Below are 15,204 nucleotides of genomic sequence, written 5' to 3'. Positions count from 1 at the left end.
ATCCATGTTTTCTGGCATGACGGCCTCTGCTTGATAATTTGAAAAATGATGATGATTTGCTCTGCTGAAACAAATAAACAAATGCTGTATGTGAGAAATGAGCTCTGCTAATTTCCTGCGGGGGTGTATTTTGATTGGCGGGCCTCCGTGTAATGAAAAGCACTAATTCAATAGTATTAAATAAAATGGTGAGAGAGAGAGATGCTGGAAGGCTGACCCATGACGGAACAGCTAAACAGAGGGCAGCTACAAGTCTAGGGTGAGAATTTTTCTCCCCAAATCTTGTCTTAAGCAGCAAGAGTAGAAGGAAAGTCCCTTATGCTTAGTTCTTAGTTAAGGCAGCAGAAAGGCTTGAACAACGCACCCCCCCCCCCTTTTGAACACCCACAACCCCTATGGCATGAGCCCATCTCTCATAAGAAAGAGTCACAGGAAAACATTAGAGCTGTTTTTCACTCACACCTCCTAAATCATCCCACAGAAGTGGATTCATATCATCTCTATTTTGTACAAGGGGAAAATGAGACACCAAAAGGTGACTTGACTTGCCAAATCACAACTTGAGTGTATGTCATTACTTTCATATCCTGTTGTCTGTGTGCAGGAATCGGGGCACAATGGGTTAAGATAATCCTACTACATAAAGCACTGACATGGCCCTCCTTACTGCAGAGACTGGGCATCTTTTGAATCCTCACAGTACTCCTGTAAGTGCAGAGTGCCCCATGTGGCACGGGGCAATGGGGGGCAGCAGGGATTCCCCCCCACCCCCTGCAGGCAGGAGTGGTGAGTCCATGGGTTTTTTCATTTTTTTTTCTTAAAGGGCCAGAGCTGGCCTGTGCGGGGCACCCATGGGGGGCGCTGGAGGAGCAAGAGGGGTCAGGAGGCTTATGCAGGAGTACCCCATGCAGCATGGGCCAGTGGGGGGCAGCAAGGATCACTCCCTGCCCAGCAGCACCTGGTGAGTCGGGGCTTTTTTTTTTCCCCTACGTCCCAGGAGCTGAGGCAGCCATTGCCAGGGTGGGGGATGGGCCTGGCCTGGCTGATTCGGAGATTCAGCAGCAGCTGAATCTCTGAATCAAATTCAGCAGAATATAATCGGTGATTCGAATCACCGAATTGAATCACTGTCTCCCGAATTGGCTGAATCTGAAGTGAATACTAGCCGCTTCGCCGAGACCTACTAATTAGCAGTAGGGTGAGTTCCAGGCCACACTTCTCCCTAGCCTCACAGCACGCAACATTAGGCTGGCTCAGACCCCTTCTCTCTTCAAGTCTTATGGTCCTGTGCCTTGACCCATACAACACTGCAATGCACAGGCAAAACTTTGAGGGAATTACTGTGTTATTAAACATGTACAGAGCTTCTACCTAGCTCATTGTCGTAGTTGCAGATCAGCTTGGCGTTGGAGCATGTGAACATACTAGCTTTCAAACAGAAAAGGAAGCTTAATCTTCTCAAAATGATAAGACACCAGCTTCCAAATACATTACCTCAGAAATGGGAATGCAAGTTGCGAAGAAACCGGGAAAAGAAATCTTTGGCTAGGGGAGGCTTTCATTATCGTCTGTTTTTGGCATAATAAACATTCCATCTTGCAGCGATTCCAAAGGCTGTTCTCAGTTCACGGAAGTTTTAATGATTGTAATTGTGCCCTAAAATAGGTGCACTTTTTTCCTCTTCCTGCTGTGTCTATTGCTCAGTGACTGGCATTTTTCTGTATGCGCATGGTGAGCAAGGGATAAAATCCCCTCCATAACCTGTCAACAATGTTAAAATAAATACAGTGGTCCTGGTTCTTGTTTCACTTCTAGTTCTTCACTCATGTAGACTCAGAGACCTCAAAAAGAACAAGTAGGATTTACCATATTTACTTGATTAGATGAGGGACCACCCCCCTATCCCATTTAACCTGGGAAGAAAAGCCCCTCACCTTACATTAAAATCCCAGTCTATTCCCCACCCCATGCCACTTCTCCTGCTCTCTCCCTTTCTGCCATGCTCCTCCTTACCTTTGCTCCATGTTGCTACAGGGCTGGCTGGAACAGCAGTTTTGGCTCCATGCCACTGCTGGGGGGTGGGGGGGAAGCGGGGAGCTAGAGCCGTGCTCTTTGTCCTGGGCTGCAGCAGGGATGAGCCAAGGTAAGGGAGTGGGGAAGATGGGAGGAAGGAGAGCAGGGACCTGAGGCTGCAGGTAGCAGGAGTGGTATGGAGAAGGGAGCAGGGAAAAATCAGGGCAACCTGAGTCAAGCCAGGGGAGGCAGGCACAAAGTTGGGGTAAATGGGAGAGAGGCTGGCAGCCTCTGTCACTACTTGCCCCACCCTCCACACTGCCTACCCCCTACCACCTGCCCCCACTTGCCCTACCACATGCTCCTCTACTGCCTTCCCCGCACTGTCCCCCTCATCACCTCTCCCCCCACCACTTACAATAGTGGGGAGGAGGATCATCTCAGATTCTCTTCGATAATTAGATTCCATATATAGAAAACTATAATAAATTTAAAAATATTGTGTGTGTAGGATCTAAGTATTGGGGGGGGGTCATCTTACATTAGGGGCCATCTTAGATTCAAGTAAATACAGTAAATCAGTGTAACTGAGAAAAGAACCAAGCCTCACACTCAAATTTTCGAGAGAAGCAACTGATTTGGCACAGTCTCTTTTTCTCTAAACTTTAGTATTCCTTCATTCCCTCTCTTATGTGGGGAACATTATGCAGACTCTCCAAGTGCCTTATCCTCTCACCCAACTTTACAAGTAAACAAGCAGCATTTCAATGGGTGCGATATTTTCAAATCCAGATGTGATATTTTTGCTCCAACTACTATGATTGATTACTCAGTGTTACATAAGCATCTTTAAGAAGGCATCGTATTGTATTTTAAAAGCAGAAACTAAAACATGATCTTAACTTTAGCTACTACTTGCAGCCAGATTATTTTGTTCACTGCAACTACTTAGGGCATTAAGGTGCAATATAGGCAAAAGAAAGGGGCACATAGCACAAGTAATTAATGGAGTTGGGAGATAGCCTTTGTTTTATTCAGCTTGAAAGTTTTGAGAGGCATGTCATTGCCATTTCAATGCACTTATGTAAATTTAGAATAGCTCCACTGACTTCACTAAGTTATTTCATGTTTACACCAATATAAACCACAACAGGATTTGTCTGATTGTCCAGATGCCCTTTTGCATACATTAGCTGGGAGAGCAATCCATTCATCCATCCTTTAATAATTAACATATATGCTAACTGAAAGCCAGGGGAGACCTATATGTTCATGCCCATAGTTATTCTATCATACTCTTTTTATTAAATAGACATCAGCTAGCTCAATTCAGCAGAACTTCTCATATATTCTGTCCACAGTTCTTTACCATGCATCTTTCTCCAGAGGGAAGTATTCACTTTAAGTCAGCAGCTCTATGTCTTTGCTTCCAAAGATTATTCACAGGATTTAGATCCTCTATCTAACAAGATATTCAGAGGTATTTGGGTCTGTCAGTTGTTCACTGGATCGTACCTTTTTGGCAAGTTCACATCAAAAGGAAAAAGAAGACACATTTCAGTTATCTGCTCTATCTCCATTACTGAGCTTTCAGAAAAAAAAACTTTATTGGCTTTACCTACCAACATTTCACATCTAGTCTAAATTTGTTAATAGAATGTATAGCCCCAAATGCAACTCTCACTCTCCAAAATGTTTTGGTGACAGCTATTTGAATTATCTTTAACGGTGGCGGGAAGTGTTTCTAAGAAAATGTGGTGATCATGAAAATCCAAATAGTTTTTTGTTTTGAAATTAAAACTCTGAAATGAAAACCTTCATTTTGAAACACTTAATCACACTGAAACACTTTGCTATGCTATATTACATGTAGATATTTCTTGTTTCAATATTTGAATTCAAAGTTTTCCAGCATTTTTTTTCCTTTTGTGTAAATTTTCGGTATTTGGACGTTTCATTCTGATCTGGAGGAGAAAGCGATTTCATAATGGAGGAATCTGACCCAAAGCAGATTCCATTGTTTAAACAGCTTTCATTGTACTGCTCCTGTAGTATGATGGCAGTCCAGACACTCAACTGGTGCAAGCGAGTACAGTTCCACTGAAGACAGTGTAGCGGCACCTATTAACCAGGCCAGGTAGATGTCCCTTCACCTACCCAGAGAGTGTGAACGGAAGGCTGCTGTCAATGAATGAGGAGATAAAATTCAAGTCAAGATCTAAGCCAAGAGCTATGAGTTTAACCTTTTAAACCTATCATTTTTAGGTAAGTGTTTCTGCCTGCAATAGATGCCCAGATAGCAAACTGAGAAACTCAGCCGTCCCTACATGTTATATCTACTACATAATTACCTTGTTGATTATGTATAAAATTGTAACTAGCCATACATGCAAATTAACTATCACATCATTAAAAGGTCCAACCAGCTACAAAGTTATTGCCTGAAAACATTTAATAGCTTTATAGCTGGTTCCCATCCAGCTTTAATTTGCACATGCAGACAGTCTGCTGCTGGGAGACCACAGCTGCTGTGATCTCCCAGCCATGGGGTGCTCTACACCCCCCAACAACTGGGAGACTGCAGCAGCAGTGGTGGCTGAGCGGCCTCAGCCTGACAGGACTCTTTTAGATTCATAGTTGTAAGGGGTTGGAAAGGACCTTGGGAGATCATTGGTAGTGGTGACACATAGGAGGTGCACAGGGGTACACGTGCAACCCCTGAGAGCGCTGGTGCACCCCCTGACTGGCTGCACTTGCCAGTGATGGGCAGGGGGGCAGGCGGGAGTGCCAGTGCCCCCCCTGCAAGCGCCAGCCGATCACTGCAGCAGCTCCTAGAAGTGGCTGCAGTGATCGGCCACAGCGATCAGCCATTGCAGGATCAGATGCGGAGGGTCAGGGCAGCAAGACTGGCCTCTGGGCAGTGAGACTGGCCATGGGAGGACTCCCCCTAGTTGGTGAGACTGGTCTCGCGGGGGGCACATGCCCCCCCTGATTAAGATGGCACAAGTCGCTCATGATCACTGGGTCCAGCCCCCTGCACTAGGCAGGAAAAACAACTGGGGCCAGGTGACCTCAGCAAGGTGCGTATCCAGTCTCCTCTTGAAGACTTCCAGGGTAGGTGATTGCACCATCTCTGGAAGGAGATTATTCCACAGTCTGGACACCCTGACTGTGAAAAGGTTTTTCTTAGTGTTAACCCTGAAACGGTCTTCCAGGAGTTTGTGGCCATTACTCCTGGTTTTCCCCAAAGGTGCCCTGATGAACAGTTGATAGAGTGGTAAGCTTCTACCAAGTCCCCTCTCAGACTTCTCTTTTTTAAGCTGAAGAAACCCAGTTCTCTCAGCCTTTCCTCACATAGCTTGCCTTGCAAGTCTCTGGGTGGCTCTTCTCTGGACTCTCTCTTGTCCTTGCTGCACCTTGCGCAACTGGGACCAAGAATCGCTGCACCTGATGGACCTCTTGGTCTTGGCTATTCCATGTACGTAGCTGGGACCAAGAGCCCTATCAGAAACAGGACTCTGTCCCAGTTGCACATGGCCCCCATGGCTGGGAGCCCTCTCAGCAAAGGGGGCTCTCAGCTGTGGGAGCCTGCTTCTTGCTGATGTCCCATACACCATCAATAAAGTATGATTGGATCTAATGCAAAATCCTACAGTACTGTCTTCTGCCATGAATGTGTGGCATGGTGGGAGTTGTGATTGGGTGGATCATGCACTGGATCCAATCACACCTTTACCTACACATATAGAGGGGGTATCTAATTCATTTTATCCTGCTGAAAATAAACATAGCATAGGAAGCAGAATATTTTTAAACCAGCCTATAAACACCACTTATAAGGGCCTTGTTGCACATTAATTTTAGGTGGCTCCTGGAGTTCTTAACCCCTGGATTGTCTGTATAGGCAGTCCTCAGACTTATGACACAATTGGTTCCTGAAACAACGTTTTGACTTAAGGTTAACTCAGAACCAATTTTCTCATAAGAAACAATGTTATAAGTGGAGGATTGGTTCCTGAACCAAGGCCTGATACCCTATTTCACTAAAAATACCCCAGAATTTTTTACTTGATCAGTTATAGATGAGTAATATAGCTACATTAATGTATGTATATTGTAAATAGCAGTCATATTGATTTGGAAGCACTTCTTTGAGGTGACTTTGCTGGACTTTTTGAAGGCCTCTTGGTTGGACTTTTTAAATGGTTCTTGACTGGAGTCTTCTCAAGAGTCTTAGCTGCAGGGTTCCTGGAGTCTCATCTGCTTTCTTAAAGAAAGTGTCCAAGGAAGTTTGGACAGATGTTCTCCAGGGAGATGAGCAACACAGCAAACATGTTCACTGATATGGTGTCACATTGGATCAAATGTTGTAAAGTCGAAACTGATGTCAAAGTTGAAACAGGGTGTTAATTTATAAATGTTGTAAGTGCGAAATGTTGTAACTCAAATAGTTGTAAGTCGAGGACTGCCTGTACATTAACACCTGAAACCAGTTTTAAGCACTCTTTAGGTGACTGAAAGTTACACTACTCTAGCCTAGGTTGAATTTCCTATCTATGTTACGTAGCTCATATTGCACTCATGTATTACCACTGTAGGCTACATGTTAGTGTGAACACCCCAACTGTCCCCCCGCCACAATAGATTGGGTCCACAGCCTCCCACTGGCCTCTCCAACACCCCAGACCCCCACTCATTGATAAGTATTTCATCAATTGCTGATGGGTTTCGTGCATTGGCGATGTGTAGGGGATGCATGCGAGTGCATGTGCACCCCCTGAGATTGGCCATGCACCCCCTTGAAGCACCAGCTGTGAAACCGGAAGTACAGCTGTAGGAAGTGCACTTCCCATGTTGCCACTGGCTTGGTGATTGGCCGCTGGAGGACCCCCCTTCCCCCCACCCTGTCAGCATCTGTCGCCCATGGTTTTGGGTGAGGGCAGGGGCTTGTGGTTATCAATATTCTAAAAACTGGGATTTGTGACCATTATTTTTAGATCTCACTGGATAGCCAACAAAAAGGAGCACCTGTAAGTGCCTCCCCTCTACTTTTATCTATGCTCTGGAAGTGAAAGGCTTCACTGCTTCTACCTAGATACCCATGTTAATCTCATCACAGTAGTATTAAACACCACACAGTCATTAACAGATCTCATTCTCACTACAGCCTTCTGCTATCTACATTTTACAGATAGGGAACAGAACTACATGGTAGATTAAGTCCACCCAAGGTCACGGAGGAAATGTACTTCAAAGCCAGGACTAAACACAGACCTCCAGATGCCCAAGGCAGTACTTTAACTACTAAATGAGTCCTGAATCTTTTCATATTGGTGGTCTCTTATTCTAATTCAAATATTTTTCACTCCATGATACTAACTGTGAAAAGAAGTAAAAATTACATATCAATGACGATAAAAATGAGCCAGTATAATTTATTTGTGTGGGCATAGCAAGAGGTTGACAGAGAATATTAAACCTTGAAGGACAATGGTGTGCAGGGAGTGGGAGATGGAGATTATCTTTCCTTTAGACTATAATAAAATTTTCAATGCCTCACGACCCTCCTGATTGCCTTTCAGGACCTCAGTGAGGGTGGCAACCTGTAGAATAAGAAACACTACGCTAGATCCATCCCTTAAATTTCTAACCCAATGCCCATTATCCGAGCTATTCAGGGTTTTCCAGCACAGTCCCCAAAATTGTCTAAATTGTTTCAAAACAATTCACTCTAAGATGCTGACCCTGAAGACAAATTATTTATTTTTCAGACTGCGTATCAGCATTTTGGCAATACTTTCTGCAACAGTCACAAGGCACCTTCCTTCCCCCTCCCTCCCAAAAAACAAGTTTCTTCATATATGTTCTAAACTCTTGCCAGATCAGTTGTAAGTGGGAAAAACATGCCAACAGGCAAGCAAAATTATTAGCCACTTCATATACTGAGATTAGATTATAGAATGACCATATAAAGAGCTTATTTTTATGACATTTTAAGTTTTGTTTTGAGAAACACTGAAGACATAGTTATTCGGCTCTAAATAAGGCCTAGATTGTGAATCAGGTTTTCTGTCTACACAGAATACAAAGAAGGAATAACAACATTGGGGCCAGGCACATAGGAACAAACAGGGCACCCACCTGCTTGCTCTGTTCCAGACTAAGAAGCTAGGGAGCTTGGGATTCATCTCTTCACTTGCTGGCCAAAGTAGTTTGACCAGAGCAGAGTAGGAGCAGGTAGTAGTTCAGTGGTACAGTGCAGCAATAAATTACTGCCCTAGGAACAAGCAGCAGGTGCAAGTTGTTGCCTTCCACGATGGTTGCTATCATGAAGCACCTTATACAACTTACCTCTGTCTGGGACCAAGCCTAAAGTACATTGTAGCCCTACACTAAACAATACTTTTTACAGTTGAATTTCAGGCAGCACTAAAAATAGTGTAATGCAGTTAACTATTTTTGGAAAACTTTAAATATTGAGTTTTCCAAATCCATGGAAGTTGACAAAGTATATAAGGTCTCATCCTAAAATTGGAACAAAGAGAAATTCTCAAAACATTTTTGTGATGTGAAAAATAATGTATTTTCTTAGTTTAGATTTTACTTTTGGCCAAAATATAGGGCACCTATACACATGCAATGAGGCTGTTCTGACATGCTGTAATTATAATGTTTTGGAGAAGACTCAATTCACTGAGTCTGCTGGAGCATGGTAATTACTGTGCTCCAGCAGACTCTAGTGTCACATGCATCAACATCCCCATGGTGAAAAACTGTCTCATATGATGACCTTTAGTTAAAGTGCCCCCACCGCCATTTCTCAGCGTAAGGATGCTGATACACATGACGCTCTGGGCACTTTAATTAAAGTGGCTCTCAGGGTGTTTATACACATGCTCTATACACACACCTCTAGGAGGTGGGGAAGCTTTAATCAGAGCAGCTCTGAGAGCCACGCTAAAATTAATCTAGCCTGCTCCAATGCACTTTAATTACAGCGCATCGGAGCAGCCTCACTGCATGTGTATAAGTGCCCTCAGAGCTGCTCTAATTAAAACACACACCCTTTTGCTTCCCAGAGCATGTGTATAAATGGCCATTGGTTTTTCCCTCACTAGAGCCTTTTTATTTCAAGTCTCACTGAAAGGTTTCAACTTACAAACGCTGTTTTCAAGACGGATAATTTGGCAAGTTCCTTTTCTTGCGAAAAGTTTTAGTTTTGACAAATCAGCATTTTTCAATGAAAAATGCTTCAAAAAATTATTACCCATTAGGTTAATCTGACTTATCCTAGGGTAATGCTCCAATATTACTGTATTTTATTTGGCATGCAGTTAATGTAGGAGGGGTGATATGATTCCTTTACTCTGAAGGAGTGCAAGATGCACTGTTGACTAGAACAGGCTTAATTGCGGAGTCAGTTGGGAATCATAAGAAAGTCATGTGAATTAAACATCCAAATGCCCTTAGAAAATTTAAAAATCCAGCTTGAAATCCTAGTCATTTCTAGAAAAAGGTCTTTTCTCTTGTCCTGAAAATTTTCTCTGAGCAGCTGTCTAGAACAATTTTTGTTCTTGCCTTTAAAATGTTAACCTTAAACTTGTGCTATTTCTACTGACGTTCTATAGATCCATACAAGTAACAGTTTTTTTCTTGAATCTGCACATTCCTTCCAACTCCGGATGAGTTTTTAAAGGAAGCTGCAATAGAACAGTTCAGTAGAATTTTGTAAAACTTTCAGGAGTTTTTAAATCAGTATCATTCAACATTATATTTCACTTTAAATTTCAGGTTTGTTTATATCTGACATAGCAAAAGGGAAATCCACAACCAAAAACAGGAAAATAAATAAATAAAGAAATGAAACCGTGAGTATATTTAAGCCTGAACATTGCAGAGGGATTTGTGAAGTTTCTCCATGATAACTTTGACCCTTGCAGATTAACCATGTGTCAATCACAACTTTTCTAATGAAGGTGCAAGGATGTCATGAAATTCAGCCACGTGCAAATAAATAAATAAAGCCATCCCCGCGAAAGACGCAGCTTGCCCAGACGCAGCAAAACACTTGCTTTGAATTTTGTCAGAAGGTTTTTGAGATTAAAATACTTCTGCACAATTTCCACATCTGAATTCAAGGCTTTGCTTTTAACAGAATAAAGCATCATTTTAGGGTGCATACCGGCATTACACTAAGAAGTTCTGGGGGATACATTGGGTTATAAATGGCCACCTGATCTAACTCAGTGATATAGATGCCAGGAGCCTGATTTAAGGTAAGTATTGGGTAGGGGGAGAGGCAGGTGCATCGGGGTAGCAGCTCCACTGTGGAGTAGGTAAGTCCTGGGAGGGGGGGAGCTCCCCTCCCACCCCCTACTTCCAGAGGCTATTTTGGCCCCCCAAATCCCCAGATGAACAACCCGCTACGGAGGAGACCTGTGTGATCTGAATGAGTTATGAATAATTGCCAATGCAGAAGCCAAACTTCCAGGCAAGGCAGTCAGTCCTGTCAGTAACAGTATCAATTTACACTCAGAGGAAAAATCTAGTTAAAAAAAAATAGTGGGGGGGGGGGGGGTGGGGGGGGGGGCAGGGGGGCAGGTAATGTCTCTTTTTAAAAAAAAAGTCCAAAAAGCTTCTCTTCCTCCTCTTTATCTTCTTATTTCTCTTTCCCACCCCCGTTCAGAAATATGTTACTCAGCTTTAATCCTTAATAAGTTTCAACCTTAATTCTATTACACACAACAGGTCCAAGTTCCACCCCAGAGCCAGAGGGACTGCAGCAAGTACGACCGTCTAAGAATAATAAAAAAAAAAATCAAGACACATGCAAACAGTCATAGGAGAAGCAACCTATAGTAAAGTATAAGCAACAGCAGGGTCATCCGGAGGGCAAGGATTTGAAACGGGTTTTGTTATTCTGCAGTTTTTGGAGCACAGTAATATCAAGTATGATGTTGGGATAATGAAAAGTGACATGCATAATCTCTCCTCTCAGCTTTGGCTGAGCCTGATGTTCAGATTTACTCAGAATTTCAAAGTCTGAACCACACCCAAACCAAACTATCATATTCTTTCCACCCCTGCCCCCCCTAGCCTCATTGAATCTACAATAAGGAATTCTCTGTGGAAGCCAAGACACAAACCAACAGAGGCAGTGGGGGGTGTTGTTTTGCTTTGGTGATTTTTTTTTTGGGGGGTGGAGAGGGGCAGCAAACGAACAGCAAGCTTTGCAAATGGATAGTGTAATTTTGCAGAACTTCCAGACTGAACAAGGTAAATGCGTTATCACAAGGAAAGAAGCACGCTACGCTAAGCTGTCTGGGACTGGGAATGGATTAATTTACAACAAATTTATCCATATTTTGTGTTTATCTCTGATCTAAAGTTACTTGAGGGGAATGGCTCTTCTGGGATCTCACTTCCCCATACATCTCCCCAGAGTAACTGTATCATAAGAAATCAGAGCTCTTGGTAGAGGCAATATCTTTTATTAGACCAAATAGATATTTGCAACAACAACAAAAAAAGTCTTTATTTGCAAGCTTTCCAGCACACAAGCCCTTCTTCAGGCATAGGAGAGTGCAAAGATTGTAACATTTCTCCTAGGTAGAAATGAAAATTCGTAGCTCACAGCAGAGCTGAAAGGTGTTGTAAGATCTCCTGGCTGGATCTCCTCTACCAAGAGTTCAGATTCCTTTTGCCTGTAGACCAACACAGCTACAACGTGGATACCTGCATCATAACAACACCCTCGACCATTAATGGGACCAACTACCGAAATGCTCTCACATGTAAAGTGTAGTTGCACTTGGAGAAAGGCCCCCCCAAAACATTAACTATTATTGCCACTCAGTGTTCCCATAGCAAGTTTGCTCATTTTCTGGGTGGAATAGGATAGAGGAGGGGACGAGGTGGATTCTGACTGGTGTCATGCAAGCTTATACTGGAACCAGGCACCCGAGCTGATAATAGAACAGGAAAAAATTCTGCAGCTGAAATTCAGTTAACCGTTCAGCTGGGGATGTGCTAAACAGAAAAGAAACGGGTTCACATATCGGCAGAATTCTTAATCAAGTTCCCCTTGCGACATTGTTATTACTTAAGGTGATCGTGGCGCTGATGCCTGCATCACGAAGACATTCATATTTTTGGGTCTTGGCTGAATTTACAACTAAAACTACCAATAGTTCTTTGTTTGCAAGAAGAGTCAATTTAACGTGGTGTTACTGAGGGGGAACACACAGAGAAACCCACAATGACATGTTTGGGACCTCTTTAAAAACCCAGGGATAGGCATTCAGCTGCCTTAAGCTTTGCAAATAGCCTGATCCACTTGCTGTGCTGAGTTCTTCTGGTTTAGCTCTGAGGCTGTTTTAATTCATACCAGGGGGCAACAACTACAAGGGGCTGAAAAATCATCTAAGGATTAAAACATGGGTAGTTCTATACCACACTTCTCTTTTGAGTGAGACAAATTTGCCTGGTTGAACTGAAGCTGGCAGTGCATTATGAATGCAGTGCAACATAAGGGTGGCTGTGCGACAGTGGCCTTAAGACTAGATTTGTGCTCACTGGGGATAAAATCTTGTCTGCTGACTCCTGAGTTGTTGCACAGAATCCAGTGTTTTTAATCCACTCCTCCAGTATCGGTTCTGTTGCCCGCTGTTTGAATTGTATACGTAAATTGTCAACTAATACAACATTTTAAATGACCTTCGTATTCTTTATGCACTTTGCCTGCTACCAAGGTCCAAGGAATTCCAAATTTCAGTGATTTCTGGACATAATTCCTAGATATCAACATCACACGTTGAGAGCCTTTAATCCTTAGCTATAGCACTACTTGCAGATGAATTCACTGCCATAGTCTGTCAAGCATGGACTAAAATCCTTAGACTTTGTACCCACGTAACAAAGTTCCAAGCACATTGGTACACATGCAGTGCTTGTTACAGCATAGTCCAATATTACTCTTTTCACTCCATTTGTTCCCAATATACTAATTGCTACAGGAACGGATTCCCAGTGCCAAGGTGTTTAATCTACTCTTGTAATAAAAGGTCATAAAGAAATAGGCAGACAAGCATTAAAATGGAGCCCATGCCAGCCTCAGAAAGAAAATCTCATTAAGTTCATGCATATTTTTTGCATAACTTTTCACTATAAAGTTGATAAGAAAGGAATATCCTTTACACGTTTGCTCCTCTGCCCAAATCATTATATTTAACATAACTGTTGCTATCATAGTAAAGAGTGGGATAGCTGTGATATACATTACACACTATTACATACACACTCCGCCCCCACCCACACCCTATAGTCTTGTACAACTGACTTGACCCAGCAGGAAAAGATGACAAACGATAAGAGACGTTTCTATCTGTATATAATAACCAAATGAAGCGAGACACATTTATTTAAAACCAACAGACTCTTAAAAAGAGACGGGCACTTTTGGGAGTGAAGGATCCATCTTTGAGAGGGCATTGGGGAAGATCATTTTCTGTTCAGAAACACACTACTTCCAGCTTCCACACTCTTGAATTTATTTTCTCTGGCCAAAAGTCATGCAAAAAATATGCATGAGTTTAATGAGCATTTTTCTGAGGATGGAATGGGCTCCCTCCCTCTTTTCCTTGCTATGAAGAGGAAAGGAGGGAGGGAAATAGCTGGCTGGAAGATATTCATTGAAAGAAAAGTTCAAGGAAAAATAGTAATTGTTTTTCATATTTTTCCATTTTCCAACCATTCCTATTACCAACTTCATTCAATATTTTCTTGAGTAGAAAAATGCTCACTGGAATTTTTTTCCCCACTATAACTCCTCCGATTTCAAAACAATAGTGCAGTACAATGCTGTTGCAAAAAACAGCTTAACAGCATAAAGAACAAAGATACTCCCTTCTCAGTCTGTTGGGAATTATCCAATTAAACATTTTTATTTGGGCATTGCTGTTTTATCACAATTAAAACCTTTTAACAGACAAAGATCAACTGCAATGAAACTTTTCTTGGAAGAAGTTTCTCTGGATGGACTTTTATTGAGCCAGACAAGGGAGAAATAAACCTCAGGGCAGTGTCTGAATTTAAGTCTCCTTCACTGCATGAGAAAGCTCCAACCACCATGTTATTAGCCTACCCTAGGTTGAATAGCTCATTTTAAAAATAAATACATATATAAAAATCTAAAGGTCTTGGTTTATCTCAACGCAGAATGAAGCCAAATAACACAACCTCACCATCTGCTTACAGAAGGGAACTCTTTTTTTCCCCCCTGGTCAGCTCATATGAATATGCAGCAATTCCTATTAAACCTATTGCAAGCTATTCAAACGCATCACTAGGAAAATATATCCTAAAGGGCCTCAAGAAATGCTTGCTTCTTCACCTTTTCTTCCGTAAGTACACTGACCTATTTTTTTGCCACAATAAAAACCGATATATCTGAAAAATAAGGAACAGGATAAACAAAAGCCATATTTTTCAGTCACAAGTATCAGAAAGGTCACTGCCAGCAGTATTCACAATAACATCACCAGCAAAACAGAGAAGCGACCACAGATGCCGAAAGGTTGCTCCAGTCAGCCATGATGATAGTATAAAGCAAAGATTTCATTTTCACTTACCAGTTTATGGGAGAGCTGAATGGTAATTAGAGGATATCCTGACAGATTATGAGACAGTGTCGGTGGAGGTTCCACTTTCAGGGAGATAAGATAGCTGGTTGCTGAAATCATGTACCCTTTGTAAGCAGTAGCTTCAGCAATCCTTGGGAAGAAGCAACAGAAATATTAGGAAGTGAATAAAGTGGTATTTTAGCATTTGCAGTTCATACCAATTTTGGACAATTACATCTAATGAAGCGTTTACATGTGCATCTAATGAAGAATTTAGACTGAAGACTTAGGATAGAGCCCAGTTCCCTGCCTGCATGCCCAAGCACAGAGACACTCACTGACCAGTGGAGTGTAAGCCCATTAAAAAAAGCTGAAAACATTAAGCTGGTTGTATCAAATGCTTTCTTAATGCAAGACATCTAAAATGAAGTTGCAATTGGAATCGGTTTAGCTTCTTCACTGACACATTCATAAAATAAGTCTAACAACAAAGAAAGCATCTGTTTTTAGCCTGAAATGAAAGACCAGATCCCCAGCTGGTGTTAGCCAGCATAGCTCCAAGGAAATCAAT

At 42.3% G+C, this 15,204-nt stretch overlaps 1 protein-coding gene across 2 annotated transcripts in view; it reads right to left on the bottom strand.

Annotated features, from left to right (window-relative positions):
* Window positions 1-15,204, bottom strand: part of ADGRD1 (adhesion G protein-coupled receptor D1) — a 237,448-nt gene that overhangs the window by 177,000 nt on the left and 45,244 nt on the right. For both annotated transcript variants that reach the window (XM_019538967.1, XM_019538968.1), the window contains one exon: window positions 14,643-14,784. In XM_019538967.1, coding sequence (XP_019394512.1) covers window positions 14,643-14,784 — 142 coding nt within the window. The remainder of the gene's footprint in view (window positions 1-14,642; window positions 14,785-15,204) is intronic.

Source organism: Crocodylus porosus, unplaced genomic scaffold (assembly GCF_001723895.1).
Source record: "Crocodylus porosus isolate Cpor-Errol unplaced genomic scaffold, CroPor_comp1, whole genome shotgun sequence".
Lineage (NCBI taxonomy): Eukaryota > Metazoa > Chordata > Crocodylia > Crocodylidae > Crocodylus > Crocodylus porosus.
Note: the sequence above shows the minus strand (reverse complement) of the source record. Positions and strands in the feature narration are given on the sequence as shown.